General features: G+C 55.7%; 1 protein-coding gene across 1 annotated transcript in view; it reads right to left on the bottom strand.

Annotated features, from left to right (window-relative positions):
• The window catches only part of LOC104347495 (zinc-binding protein A33-like), a 40,823-nt gene that overhangs the window by 4,317 nt on the left and 23,321 nt on the right, over positions 1–13,185 (bottom strand). Inside the window, exon 2 of the mRNA XM_086471053.1 lies at positions 262–539. Within this exon, the coding sequence (XP_086327179.1) occupies positions 262–539 (278 nt within the window). The remainder of the gene's footprint in view (positions 1–261; positions 540–13,185) is intronic.

The raw sequence follows: 13,185 nt of genomic DNA, 5'->3' as shown, positions 1-13,185 counted from the left end.
GTGGAAGCGTGGCACAGCAGTGTGGGAAATGAATGCAAGAGAAGAAAGTGTCCAACAGACAGACAGCTGGAAGGAAATAGGGAGAGGGAACGCACTGGGAATAGACACGGGGGTCATCGCACTTGGGTCAGGTGAGGCACGCACAGGGCTCCCCGGCGGGGGAACCGACGGCAGGAGGAAGGGGTGGTGGGCTCGCAGTGGCGGCACTGGGCTCACATGGCACCTGTCCCCTTCTCCCCCAGCCGGGCAGAAGCCACTCACCCGCATCTTGTGCCGGTGCTCCACAGAGCCGCAGCGCCGCACCTTCTCCACCAGCCCCAGCAGCAGGTAGTGGGTGCGGAAAGCCCGGCTGGGGAACTCACGGCGGCACTGGGGGCAGGAGGGCACGCGGGTGCAGCTCTCCCAGTAGCCCTGGATGCAGGCCTTGCAGAAGTGGTGCATGCAGTCCAGCATGACGGGCTCGCTGAAGAGCTCGAAGCAGATGGCACACGTCAGCTCCTCCCGCAGGCTCCGGTCCTGGCTTCTGCCGGCCATTCCTGCTGGCACACGGGTCCCACCCTGAGTTTCTTGCCACTATCAACCCCAAACCTGCTTCCCTCTGGGTTAGGGCAGACTTCTGCCTCTCCTCACGCTGGGCTCTGCCGGGTGCTCTGGGGCAGGTTACCAGACCTCGGGCAGGAGGCACAGGCCCTCCCCGGCTGTATCCAGCCCTGGAAAGCCCCAGACAGGGGGAATTACAGAGACCCCCTGGCAAGGGGTCAGTCCCTTTGCAGAACATCAACTTTCTGTTTCCCGTTACTTCAGCAAAACCACTCACGGCGTCTAAGAGGGCCCGGCCGTGTGTCCCCGAGTGGGCCCCAGGGAAGGGCTCGCCCGGCCCAAGGACACCCACCCGCCACCCTACAGCCGGGGGAAGCTCCAGGGCAAACCCCAGAGCCCGGCGGTGCCGTCGGCTGCAGCCCCCCGGGGGCCCGGCCCCGGGCTGCCCAGAGCCCGCTGCAACCCCCCGCCCCGCCCCGCCCCGGGGTCCCAGCCTTGAGGTGCGCACCCAGGCCTGCACCCCCCGCACCCCTGGCCACAGCCCCCGGCCCGGCCCCGGGGCACCCACCGTGCTCACGGCCCCCGATCGCCCCCGCACCGCACCGCACCGCGCACTCTGGTCCGCCGGACTTGGACCCTCCGCTCCGCCCCGCCCCGCCCCGCCCGCGGACTGACGTCCGTCTTGGCCAATCGTCTTGCAGAGGCGCCGCCCGCCCATCCGCTCATTGGACGGGAGCTGGGGCCGGGGGTCGGGTGGGGCTCCGGCGTGTGACGTGATCACGTGTGCGGGGGCCGGGGCAGCGGCCGGGGCGGCGGGCGCCACCCGGGGCGGGGCGGGGAGGGGGGGGCGGCGCGTGCCGCGCTGCACGGCACGGCACGGCACGGCACGGCACGGCACTGCACTGCATTGCACTGCATTGGATTGCATTGCATGGCACTGCATTGCATTGCACTGCATTGCATTGCATTGGATGGCACTGCATTGCATTGGATGGCACTGCATTGCATTGCATTGCACTGCATGGCACTGCATTGGATTGTATTGGATGGCACTGCATTGCATTGCATTGCACTGCATTGGATTGCATTGCATGGCACTGCACTGCATTGCATGGCATTGGAAGCACTGCATTGGATTGCATTGCATGGCACTGCATTGCATTGGATGGCACTGCATTGCATTGGATGGCACTGCATTGCATTGCACTGCATTGGATTGCATTGCCCTGCCCCTGCACTGCCCGGCTGCTGCATTCAGCAACGAGAGAGCGGAGAAATGAGCCCCCGGGAACACCCTTCCCCTCTCTTTCCCGGTTTCCCGTCGCCAGAGGTCTGAAGCTCGCAGGAGCTCCGCCAGCTCTCCCAAGTCACAGGACCTTCAGAGGGCAACTGGGAGCAACGGGGCGACGGCTTCGGGTTTCGCTCAGTAACCACAAGGGCTGCAGGCTTGTTAGCAAGAGAAAGGAGGAAGGGTTTTCACCCTTGCGTGGTCACCTGATGCTGGGAAGTGGCAAACAGTGGCAGACATGTGAGAAAAATCACGAAAGCTTTCAATACTGGAAGTAAAAGCAAATAAAACCGAAAGGAGAAGAGAGAGGGACACGCAGCAGCTGCACGGACCATCTATCTCCTCCCCCTGCTAAAGCATCCCCCCGAAAGGGCAACGTGCCAGGCACTGCCTATCTGCCACCGTCCTCCTCCTGCTGCTGCTCTACGTTTTCTCACCGTTAGACCGGTGCAATTAATGCAGAGAATGTTTCCACCCACCTTCCTTTTGCTTGCCTGAGGGATTTTCCCAGGTTTCCTCTTGCACCGTGCGTGCTTGCTCACCGGCATGTGGCTGCAGCAGCCCTGCTTGCAGCCATCGGCCTCCCCCTTGTCTCCACCAGCCCCTCGGGGGTCACACGCTCAGCCACAGCCCCACGCCGATGTTTGGACATGGAGCATCGCTGACTACACGAGGAGCAGTTGGTCCTGGGGGATGCTGGCCGTGGGCCGGCGAGGTGCAACCCAGGCAGCCTCCTGCAACCCCCTTGGGCCCAAAGCAATGACAAGCTTTGAAGCTCCTCGTTGCTCTGCAGAGCCCTGGCGTAGGCAGCGCCGATGCTGGAGTGCGTGGGGTGGGGTGGGGCGGGGTGGGGGTGCCCCCAAGGAAAGTGCTGAGCTCCAGGAGGTGCCGTGGGCAAGGTGGGAGGATGTGGGCTGCTGTGAAAGTGCTCTGAGGCTCCTGGGTAGCCAAGCAAGTGTCATCTGTGGGCACCAACAAGGTCAGGCCATGCCCAAATATGCTGCCAGCCCCAATGCAGTTATTTTGGGGGCTCAGGACCTGCTGCAGCTTGCTGAGCGAGGCGAGGGTTGGCTGCACGCTGCTCTTCCAGTCCCCGTGGTGGCAGTGGGACAGGGCTGCTCAGCCCCCCGCTGCTTGCTGGGTGCTGGGGGACAAGAAGCACTCACTGGGCAGGAATTGTTTCCAACAGGCTGAACCTGCTCCCCTTGCTGCCCTTTTCCCCTCTCCACTGCACAACTCAGTGGGGTCCCCCTGGGAATGTTGCTAGGACAGTGACACCGAGACCTAGGGATGACACAGGGGTTCAGGGATGACCGAACAATCTCCGCTTTGCTGTGACTTAATGCAGCAAAACCTCACTCCTCACATTTAGGGAGTTTTGTGCTTCCAGTAGGCGGGATCCCACGGTGCAGACAGGCCGGGGCTTGCCGGGAGCCGTGCCTGCTGCCAGCCCAGCGCGTTGCAGCCGCTCTGCAAGTGGGTAGTGCCTGCGCAGCGGGACAGTGGCCGGTGCTACCTGTCATCCTCCTGCCGCTCCAGCCATCCCCAAGAAACAGCTGGCTTTGAACTGGTGGATTTTGGGTGGGAGCTGAAATCACCTGCTTAGATGCATCCTTTTGAGAGGAAAATGGCTTCGTCTACTGTGTCCAGCCTCTGATCTCCCGGCTTTGCCAGCATTTCTCCAGGAGGCATTACAGACTATGAAGAGACACGCACATAGACACACACAAAAATGCAGCAGACAACAGGCCCAGCCCAGAACGCACAGCCTGGGGTGAGCCAGGGTGCTGCTCCCTGACTTGTTGCAGCTTGCAGCGCCATGGTCCATTATTTGTACAGCTCTGCACAGAGGTAAAAGCATCAATAATTGCTCTCCAGCAGAGATCTGGAATGTGCTGCGAAAGGTTATGTTCCCTGAGCCATCCGTGCTGGGAGATGTCCCCGTGAATCAGCATCTGCGTGGCGTTCGGAGAGCTCCTCCGTCCCCACAAGGCTGGTTACAGAGCCCAGGGAGGCGACAGCCCGCAGCCTGCACCTCCACCTCCCCCAGGGCAGCTGCAGGCCTGTTGTTTGGAGAAGATGAGTCCCTCTGTAGCCAGACCACTGAAGCTCCACCCTTAAACAGCAGAATTTGGGACAGCTCAGCTAATGTTGAGCTCGCCCATCGGTTCCCCTGTTAGCCCCAGCTGGATCCTGGTCCTGGGCACTCTGTGCAGTGTGAGCAGCAGGAGCGTCCCCCCGCTGCGGCACCAGGCTGGGGCTATGCCAGGGGATACTCTGCCTCTGGGGCTGGCAGGGGGCTGCGGGGCGCTGCTCTCATGGGAGCGATGCTCTGCACCAGGGCATGGCACTGCCAGCTGGGTCTGGGTGCTGCGGGAAACCCCGCAGCACCTGAGGGAGTCCTGGACTCCCTGATGTCTTGACTCGATTTTACAAACGACTCCTCTTGCTGCTGACAGGACTGACGGTCCATTTAAAATTACTCATCTCCATCTTTGCAGGTTCGAGCTGCAAATGCAGGTTTCAGAGCCATTTTACCATGCACTGCACTAATCCATCAACTCCAGAAGAAAGTTCTAATACAGGCAGGGGTGTCCTCATCACGGCCATTTCACTTTTGGGACATCAACTACGAGGTCTAAAGCTAACAGAGAGTGGCAGTCATTTCCCAATGAACACGTCTTCCCATCTGTGGATTGAAAACACACACCAGAGCGTCCCCCAGTCTCGAATTTTTGTTTAAGTGCTCCTGGCATCTCCTTCCTTTCAGCACTCGCTTCACTCGGCATTATGATGTTTCTCTTTCTTTTTTTAGCGTATTCCTCTTGGGAGGCTCCAAGCTCTGGGCTGGGACCTGAGAATGCTGTGTTTGGAGAGCCTGATTATGCACTGGGGAGATGAAGGATAACGTGGATTGGGAAGGGTCTGGCTGAAAGCTCATGGATTGGGTCCAAAACACTTCACGGTTCTCTGCTCCGTGCAGTAAACATGTGTTCTTGGAGATGGGTCTCAGAGGCGCTGTTCGGCCATACAGAACGAGGGGGATGAAGTGGGAAGTGCCATGGGTGCGCCTGCTGCAGGGCCTCACTGGGCTCCCAGCGATACACGAGTGGAAGGGGAAGGAACTGCTGATCCCCAGTAGCCGTCCCTTGTGCCAGCTCTCCAAGCGCAGGCAGAAAAGCTCAACAGGGGTTGAGCAGCTTTGCATTTCGATTTCCCTCTTTCACTTTGGTTTGAGCACAAATACACACTGATTCCCCTGGGTCCCGCTCGCCCCTGTGGCTCTGCCTGAGCGGTGCCCAGCCACAGGGCAGGGGAGGGGGCAGAGGGGTAAATCGCGGCTGGAGCCCTTGGGTCCTGCAATGGGGAGGCGCTGGGCAGCCCCTCAGGGGGTGACTTCTGTGCTTGCTGGTCTGTGCCCTCCTGCACCCACCAGCCTGTCCCCTACAGAGTGTAAACCTGGAGGCACAGGGTCCTCCAGCCACGGACATCGGAGTGAGATGGTGGGTTTGGTGCGGCTGTAAGGGAACGAAGAGCAGCAGCACTTGACAATTCCCAGCTCGGCTGCCTGCTGGGGTTTGAAAGCCCACATGTGGGAGTTTGTTTTAAACACAGTCAAAAGACTTATCAGTCCTGCCCTCTGGCCTTACCCTGGGACCCTTGAGCTGTCCTTATTTCCACATTTCAGACACTGAGCTGAATTAAATCTGGTCTTTTCCACATGATAACCCAGACAAGCCCCAGGGGAAGGACTCTATGTGGGTGAGGACAGGGCAGCCTGGAGCCAGCCCTTCCCTCTGCCCATGGCATCCCTGGCCAGGAAGGAGTGTGGTGCCGCCGGTCCGGGTGAAATCTCCAGACTCCTGATGTCCCCAAAAGCAGACTGTACCCAAGGAGGCTCAGCTTTGGTGGGCTCCTGCCAGCTCTCTCCTGTGCTGAGACCAGGAGAGAGGAAGAAATGGAAAGGGAAAGCAGCAAACAGAAGGAAAAAAGTGAAAGAAGAAGGGATAAGGTGAACCAAGGTAACAGCTGCATCACTGTTAATGAATATTATGCATCCCTCCGTGACCTCAGCTGCAGGGACATGATTTAAAGGCCTCGGTTAGAAAAGCAAGCAGGAAATGAAGCAATGCTCCGAGATACGATATCTTTGGATAAATAGCTGGTGGAGGACGGTGACCAAAGGGCAGGCCATTATTTGCCAATATTTTCTTCCCAGGCGCAAATGACACTGCTGTTTTGCCAAGGCCAGAGCCTTGTGCTCTGAAGGCGTCTGACTGTCCTCAAGTACCCCCACGAACTGGCAACTATGGTCCAAGTAAAAGCCAGATGGAGAAGGTGAGAGGTGAGAAGGAGAACAGGTTCAAACCATCCCAAACATGCCATGAAAGGACCCAGGTCAAGTAAGGCCAGTGGTCTAAAGGTTTATGTCATTTTGTCCCTCGTGTGTCCAGGAGCTCATGGAGAAGGGTTGGGGATCAGCATGGACAAATACATCTTCTACTACATGGAGGGAGGGAGTTTGCACCATGGGACTGGGGCTCTTCTGAGCTTTTGGATGCTGCATGGCTCTGGGGGCACTGGGGCTGTGGGAGGGTTTAACCCACAGCCCACTGGTGATGGCATGTAGGAAACAGGTCCTGGAACACGCACGGGAGGATGAATGCTGCTTAATCATGGTGAGGGTTTTTTTGGTTTTTTTTTTTTATTTTTTTTTTTTCTCCCAGGGATGTTCAAATAGCTCAGTTTCTAGGGGCCAGGTTCATATGGGGCTGCTCAACTTCTCGGGCCAGTCTCCTTCCCCAGGACTCCTCATGTAAACCATCACGAGCTGGCCTGCCAGGCGGTCTGACACGCTGAGATGTGAGATTCCCCATGCCACCCCTCTGGGCAGCCAGGAATCCTTGTTTGCATTCCACCAGTGTCCTTCAGCTCCCCACACCCAGGCGCCAAAACCAGGAGATTTCTGCAAATATTAACATTTCTGGCTGCCGCTTGTTTGCCTGTTTATTCCGAGCTATGCATGAAACCCCTCTGATATTCCACACGCAGCACAGGGCTTGGCCAAACCAGCTTTGTCCTCTCAGCCTTCCCCGTGATGGGCCATGCTTCAGGTCCCCGGGTGCAGGATGCCCCGTAACGCTGCTCTCCTGCATTGGGATGCCTGGTTCATGGTGAGGCTGCCGAGCATTCACAGCCGTGTTGAGGTGCCTCTGCAGGGCCTGAAGCTTGTGGATTTTTACTTTTTTTTGAGCTTTCTGACCTCATTTCTCTCTGTACAGCAGGGATGTGGGAAAGGTCTCCATGAGCTCACCCTACAAAAATGGGCTGGACAGGCTGGCCACTCAAAGTGCTTGAGTCTTTTGCCAGTTAGCATCCTTATTCCATGGTTAGAACACAGTAGCCATGAAATCCAGTTCTGTGGTCATGTCACATCCCCAGATTGCCTTCCCCTGTCTGGTCTGAGGCTGTTTGCTATATTCATTACTTCCATTAAAGATGGCCACAGAGCCCAGTTGTCTGCAGCAGCCCCCGATGTCACACATGAAAATCTTCAGCCCATTCAGTGGAGATGGAGAGAATTCATTTACCAGCCTTCAAAAGCCACGGGATGTTTCTGTAGAAGACCCCACAAGAACAATATCTCTCAGTGCAGCATTTCATGCAAAGCACAGGTTATTGGGCATAAATGTTCCCTCTTGCTATTTACTTTGGACTTTGCTATCCGAGAAAGATGCAGGTGTGCTCCAAAATCTCACTCATTTTGGAGAAACTTGGAGTCATCACCGCCTGCAGCTCAACAGCCTCAGCCCGGAGGCAGGATTTAAAAGCAGCTCTTCACACTTGGCTCTGCCTTTCCCCCTTCCCTTTTCTTACTGCCCCACAGTGCAAGCCAGAGCCTGAGCATTACCAAAGTGGTCACCAGAAACAAAATGCAAGAAAATTTGATTGCCATTGAGCAAGACAACCACGTCCTTTAAGGAAAATAATTAAAGTGGCTATTTCTTTGTTAAAAAATCTGAAAGATCCTCAAAAAGATTTTCATTCCGGAGCTGTCACCATAACAACGAATGTTTGCAAAGGATGCGATGGGGCAGGAGCAGGGAGAGATGTGCCCTCAGTAAGCACATGGTGCTGTGCCCGGCCACACAGCCGATGGCTGCAGGCGATGCCGAGGATGAGGGGCAGGCCAGCCGAGGAGGAAGAATGCACAGGCATGAAGGAGGCTGCTGGTGACGGGGAGGAGTGTGGGAGGAGGAGTGCTTTGCCTCGAGGAGGGGAAAGGTTGGGTGGTCAATATTGCACTAATCGTCTGACCTGTTCCCACTGTCTGTACCGGTGAGGCTGTGGTGGTCCCCCACTGCTGCCCAAGCCCTGTGCTGGTGCTGTCCCGATCTGCCCCAAGGCCAGGGATGCCACGGGAGGTGGCCAGGCGGAAGCCAAGGCCAGAGGCAAGTGGTGGCCTGCAGGAAGCTGCATCTTCTGCCTCTGGTTTTGACAGCCCGGTAAACACCGAGAGTGATCGTATCATGGGGGTGAACTGATCTTCTTCAGAGCCCTGCTCTTTGCTCCCCATTCAAAGTTCACAGACTCATTTGTTTGTCACAGGAGTTAGGCAGGCTCCTTCCCCCTCCTTTTCCAGGGGAATAAGCTGGGGCACTGCGTTGCTCAGGACAGCTGTCGAAACAGGGAATAACCCACCTCAGAGACATGGCGCCAGGGCCTCTGCCACCTTTCCCCTTTCTCTGGCTACCAGGGCTGGCTGCACTCCTCTACTTTGCTCTGCAATATACTGATGCACACCGCTCTGGTTCTCGAACAAGGGTGTCATGGGATGCTGCACATCTTCTGCCCAGAGTGAATGTCACCCTGAAGGAACGTGATTGTCCCTGTGGGAAGCTGAGCACCACACGCTGCAGCATTTGGAAGCCCTGAGCGCTCACAGAGGTAATGCTGTGCAAAGCTGTATTTCCCCTGGCACCTTAAATACCTTTAACGCTTGGGGAGAAATAAGTCTCTTCTCCCTCTAGCAGGAAATGGCTTTTGAAGTGGATTTGCAGGCTCCAGACTCACCTCCCTCGTGTCTGGTCTGAGCTCTTCAGTGGAGGCAGAGAGGAAACACTGCTCATCGAATAATAAATTGCAGGCACGCGCTCCCCTGAGCAGTTGTTTGGAAAGTGTCCCATGCGCCTCGTGCCAAATTTCCTGGCCAGGGAAGCTCAGTGGTATTAGCATGTTCCAGTTAATTAGGGTTGTGAGCTGTCCTTTTCATCGCCTGGAAGAGCTGAAAGAAGGACAAACCCAGATCACTGCCTTTATAAGGCTTTGCTTTCCAGCACCGTCTCTGCTTGGCTTGTGCGTGCTCTGCCTGTAGCCTGGGGATGCTGCTCTATCTCCTGGGGGACTCGGTGTCAGACCTATCTCTCAGTGTCAGGCAGTGGCTTCTGAGTCACGTTTCTGGGGAACACGGAGCCAAACGCATTCTCAGCCATATCCCTGGGTTGGTATCTGGAGTGGATCTGACCCCACTGCCTCTGTGTGAAGAGCTGCCAACAGCGCCCGTGTGCACCGACCAACACAGCCCAGCACCGCAGAGCATGACCGCTGGCCTGGCACCGCAGAGCTGAGCACGGTGTGGATAAGCTGCTCCTTGCTGACGGCTGATGTGGGTCCCCACAGGACTACACAAGATGGAGCGAGGTAGTGAAGCAGCAAACGTGATCCTGCTGCCTCTACAGTGGTGCTCCTGGCAACCTGGTGCCTTTCAGCAGCACCAAGCCCACAGAAAACACACCCTGCCCTCAATTTTTCCCAGGCACTTGTCAGTCTTGATGCTTAGGTAGAGTTCAGGCAGGGGCTGCCATCAGCCCATCCAGCTCTGCCTGCTCCCAGTGCCACAACCCAACATTCACAGCACCGTGACAGGATGACCACAGATCTGTAGGTTCATCGTGGGGCTGCGAAGCAGGAGCATCCAGCCTGGGAGAGCAAGGCCCTGATTGCAGAAGATGCTACACAAATGAGATGGGCAACGTAGGAAGAAATCCCACAGGGCAAAAGTGTCGTCCCTCAGCTGCCCTAGCAGAGCTGCCACTACCACATGTCCAAGCACCCATTGCCCCATAGTGCATGTAACCCGCTGCTCCAGGGCTGTGTGTGCTGGAGTGAACTGGTTTTACCACTTTCTTTATGTACAGGGAATTGAGATACATCAAGTGATTTTCCCAAAAGCAGACAGGGAGTCTGTGACAGACCAGGAAACACGCTCCTACCCAAAAACTCAGCCAGATTTCTAGTTTATCTGGACAACTGCTGGTGTACAACGTACCATATTTTTGCAATCCTGGCTCTGAAGAGCTTATCTGACTGCAATTATCCTCTTCTGCAGAAGCTGTTTTCTAGCTGGCTCAGTACACAAACAACAAGCAACAACCCTCTAATAAATTAGCAAAGCTTTGAGTGCAGTGACTTGCAGAAACGGCAGCTAAATGCAAGGGCCAGTCCTGGGCTCAGAGGCGCTGGCGTCTGCCTGGAGGAACCCTGCCGAGCTGCCCAGAGTCCATCTGCCCTGATGTGAGGGTGATCAAGGGGATTTTGCGTGCTGGATGGAGATCCAGGGGTGGGAAGGGAGCGCAAGGGGTAAACTCTTCTCGGTGTTAATCAACTTAATCAAATGATCCCTGTGGGTTTGCCCCAAGTAGAGCCCCATCCCCATCTGCTCCCAGCTCTGCTAGGAGCTGAACTGTGGTGGTGTGTGTCCTCTTCAGCAGGACACAAGCCCTGTTAATCTCCTTCCATATGATCTCCTCTTTCCTGGCTCACTGACCCTCATCCTGAAGACACACCCAGCATCCCCGTCTTCTCCCTGCCCTGAAGGAGAGCAGAGCTGTGGCAGTCCCCAGGCCAACCCACACAGCCTGCCTCTCCTGCTTCTCCAGGGCCTCTCATTGTGGTATCAGATTGCTCAAGTATTTTAGCTAAACCTTGTCCCTGATGCTATCTCTACTTCTCCACTAATTCCAGAAATGTTCTTATGGGGACAAAAAGCGGTTACGAAATGAGAACCTGCTTTTAAATTCAGAGAGGGTGCAGACAGCTTTCTATCCTCCCTCCCACCCCTGAGCAGCTTTTGTGGCTAATTTAGTTCTCAAATGCATCACAGACTCCCAAATCCACTGCATCCATGAACTCTGGGGCTCAAATGGAAAAGGGGCTTTTGTGTTACCACAACATGCAGATGCTTCTGAGGCTGCTCAGCAAAACACAGGCTTGACACCGCAGGAAGGAGCAGTGGAAATATTTGGTTACGCACAGGTGGAATTAAACAGGTGTTTTAAAAATGAAAGCTGCTTTTTTAAGTATGTCAGTGTTGCTGCTCCAGATGAAGCAGGATGAACTGGAGCATCTGGAAGCCTTGGTAACAGATTTCTTAGAGATTTCTCCCAGGGAGCGATCAGATAATATGCCTTTCTTTTATGACAGAAGTTGAGCTACGGAGTATGGCTTACAGCTGCAAGGTGTTCAGACTGAGGAGCTGCCTGCTGTCTGAGGCAGAGCAGATTATGGGCCGATGAAAAGGCAGCGCTCTTCTCTGCCCCATTTCTCAGCTTTTGGACATCATTTCTGCTCCCTGGAGCATAAAATTCATTGTCGTATTCTCAGAAGAGCAGGTGAGCAGACTTGCTTTTGTCTAATCAAAACCCAAACCCTGGGAAAAGGCTTTTGTGCTGCAAAGATCCTTTGAATGATCCCATCATGTTTGAAAGGACACGAGGCTCCCAGGACACCTGTGCAGGCGCTGGTGTGTACCCAGCCTGCGTGTGCAAATACCCAGGGTTTGAGGTTACAATGGTGCACACAGGGGGTCCTGGCACCTCTGCTCGGGGCTGTGCAGCCTTCCACACCCCAGGACGATGCAAGGGACCATCTTCCTATTTCCCCATCCTCATACTTCAGGGTGTAGCTGCTGGTTGAGGGTAGGAAGACCTTCAGCTGCTCTAAGATCTGTTAGCTGCATGGGGAGGTCTTCTTGCACCTCAGGTTCAGGCTGCCACAGCCTGTGCCACGACTGCTCCTCTCAACCCACCATGACGATGAGGAGCTCGGGCACAGCAGACCCCGGCTGTCCCTTAGCTGCCGAGAAGCCGAGGGCCAGGCAGCATCAGGGCTATGCTGCATGCACTCGCCGCCAGCAGAAATTATGTTGTAGCTGGGTGAGATGAGGCAGGCTGGCAGGCAGCCCACGTCTGCGGTGCCGTGAGAAGAGCCTGACTCCCAGGGAGAGGGCTGGGGAGCGCGGAGGGAGCTGGGGCCAAACCCCAGCTCGGTGGCTGCCAGTTGGAGGGACACCTCAGGCGTGCTGAGAGCTCGGCCTTCCCTTACTGCACTGCTCCATGTTGCAGGAGGATCGCTTGCTGGGGGACGATTCGTGACTGCGTGCATCATCGTGGGTCACAGGCAGCTCTCCCTTCCCGGGCTCTGTCTGTCCTGCCAAGCACAGGGGCTTTTCAGCTCACTAAGTTATCTGGTTGAAGGGGTGAGCTGATGTTTGGGAGCATCGCAGGTTTTGTTGCTAATCTCTCCACTGGACCCCTGAGACTGTGGGAGAGGATGGTCTTTGGGACTTTGCACTGACTAATCCGTAATTTATGAGCTTGGATTTGCTATCATCTAGCAAACGCCATGTGCCAAAAATGACTGGAATTCACTCCATGGTCCTGATGAAGGTTCAGAGCTTCAGGCTGCAGTGAGTTTCTCTCCTGTCAATCACTGCCTTTTCCCTAGGCATCTTATTCCAGCCTGGGGAAGAGAAAAGTAGGGAGCTGTATCAAAGGACTGGGATGAATAGGCAAGAAAAATCTTATGCCAGAAGAGAAAGGAGGAAGAAAATCTCTCTCTTGAGCCGAAATTAGGCATCCACTGCTGAGGACCCTGGAGAGGAGAAGTATCCATCCACCAGGAACACGGGGAATAGCATGTGCAACTCACTTCCCATTAGCTGCTATTTGCCTCTCGCTGTGGACCCCTGGGAGACAGCAAGGCCCCTTCCAAGCAGGTTTGTCTTGTCCTGCTCCTCTCCACGCTCAGCTTTCCAGAACAGCTAAATCAACAGCCTCAGGGAAAATGAAGGGGGAGAAGACACAAAACTCCCACAAAAATCCAGCTAGCGCAGCTGTTCAGTTTACCTGGCTGTCAGCGCCGGTGTGTCGAGCCCTTTCCTTCCTGAAAGGGAGATGGGGAGAGGAGGGGGAAGGAGGGGACTCCTGAAGACCCCTGTCTGAGTCTTACTTCAGTAATGTTCTCACTCTCCTTTTTCTGCTGAGCCATTGGAGTGTTTTCTTTTTCCTGGTGTATCG

Source organism: Leptosomus discolor, chromosome 10, assembly GCF_034619465.1.
Source record: "Leptosomus discolor isolate bLepDis1 chromosome 10, bLepDis1.hap2, whole genome shotgun sequence".
Lineage (NCBI taxonomy): Eukaryota > Metazoa > Chordata > Aves > Leptosomiformes > Leptosomidae > Leptosomus > Leptosomus discolor.
This window is presented reverse-complemented; position numbering and strand designations above follow the sequence as displayed.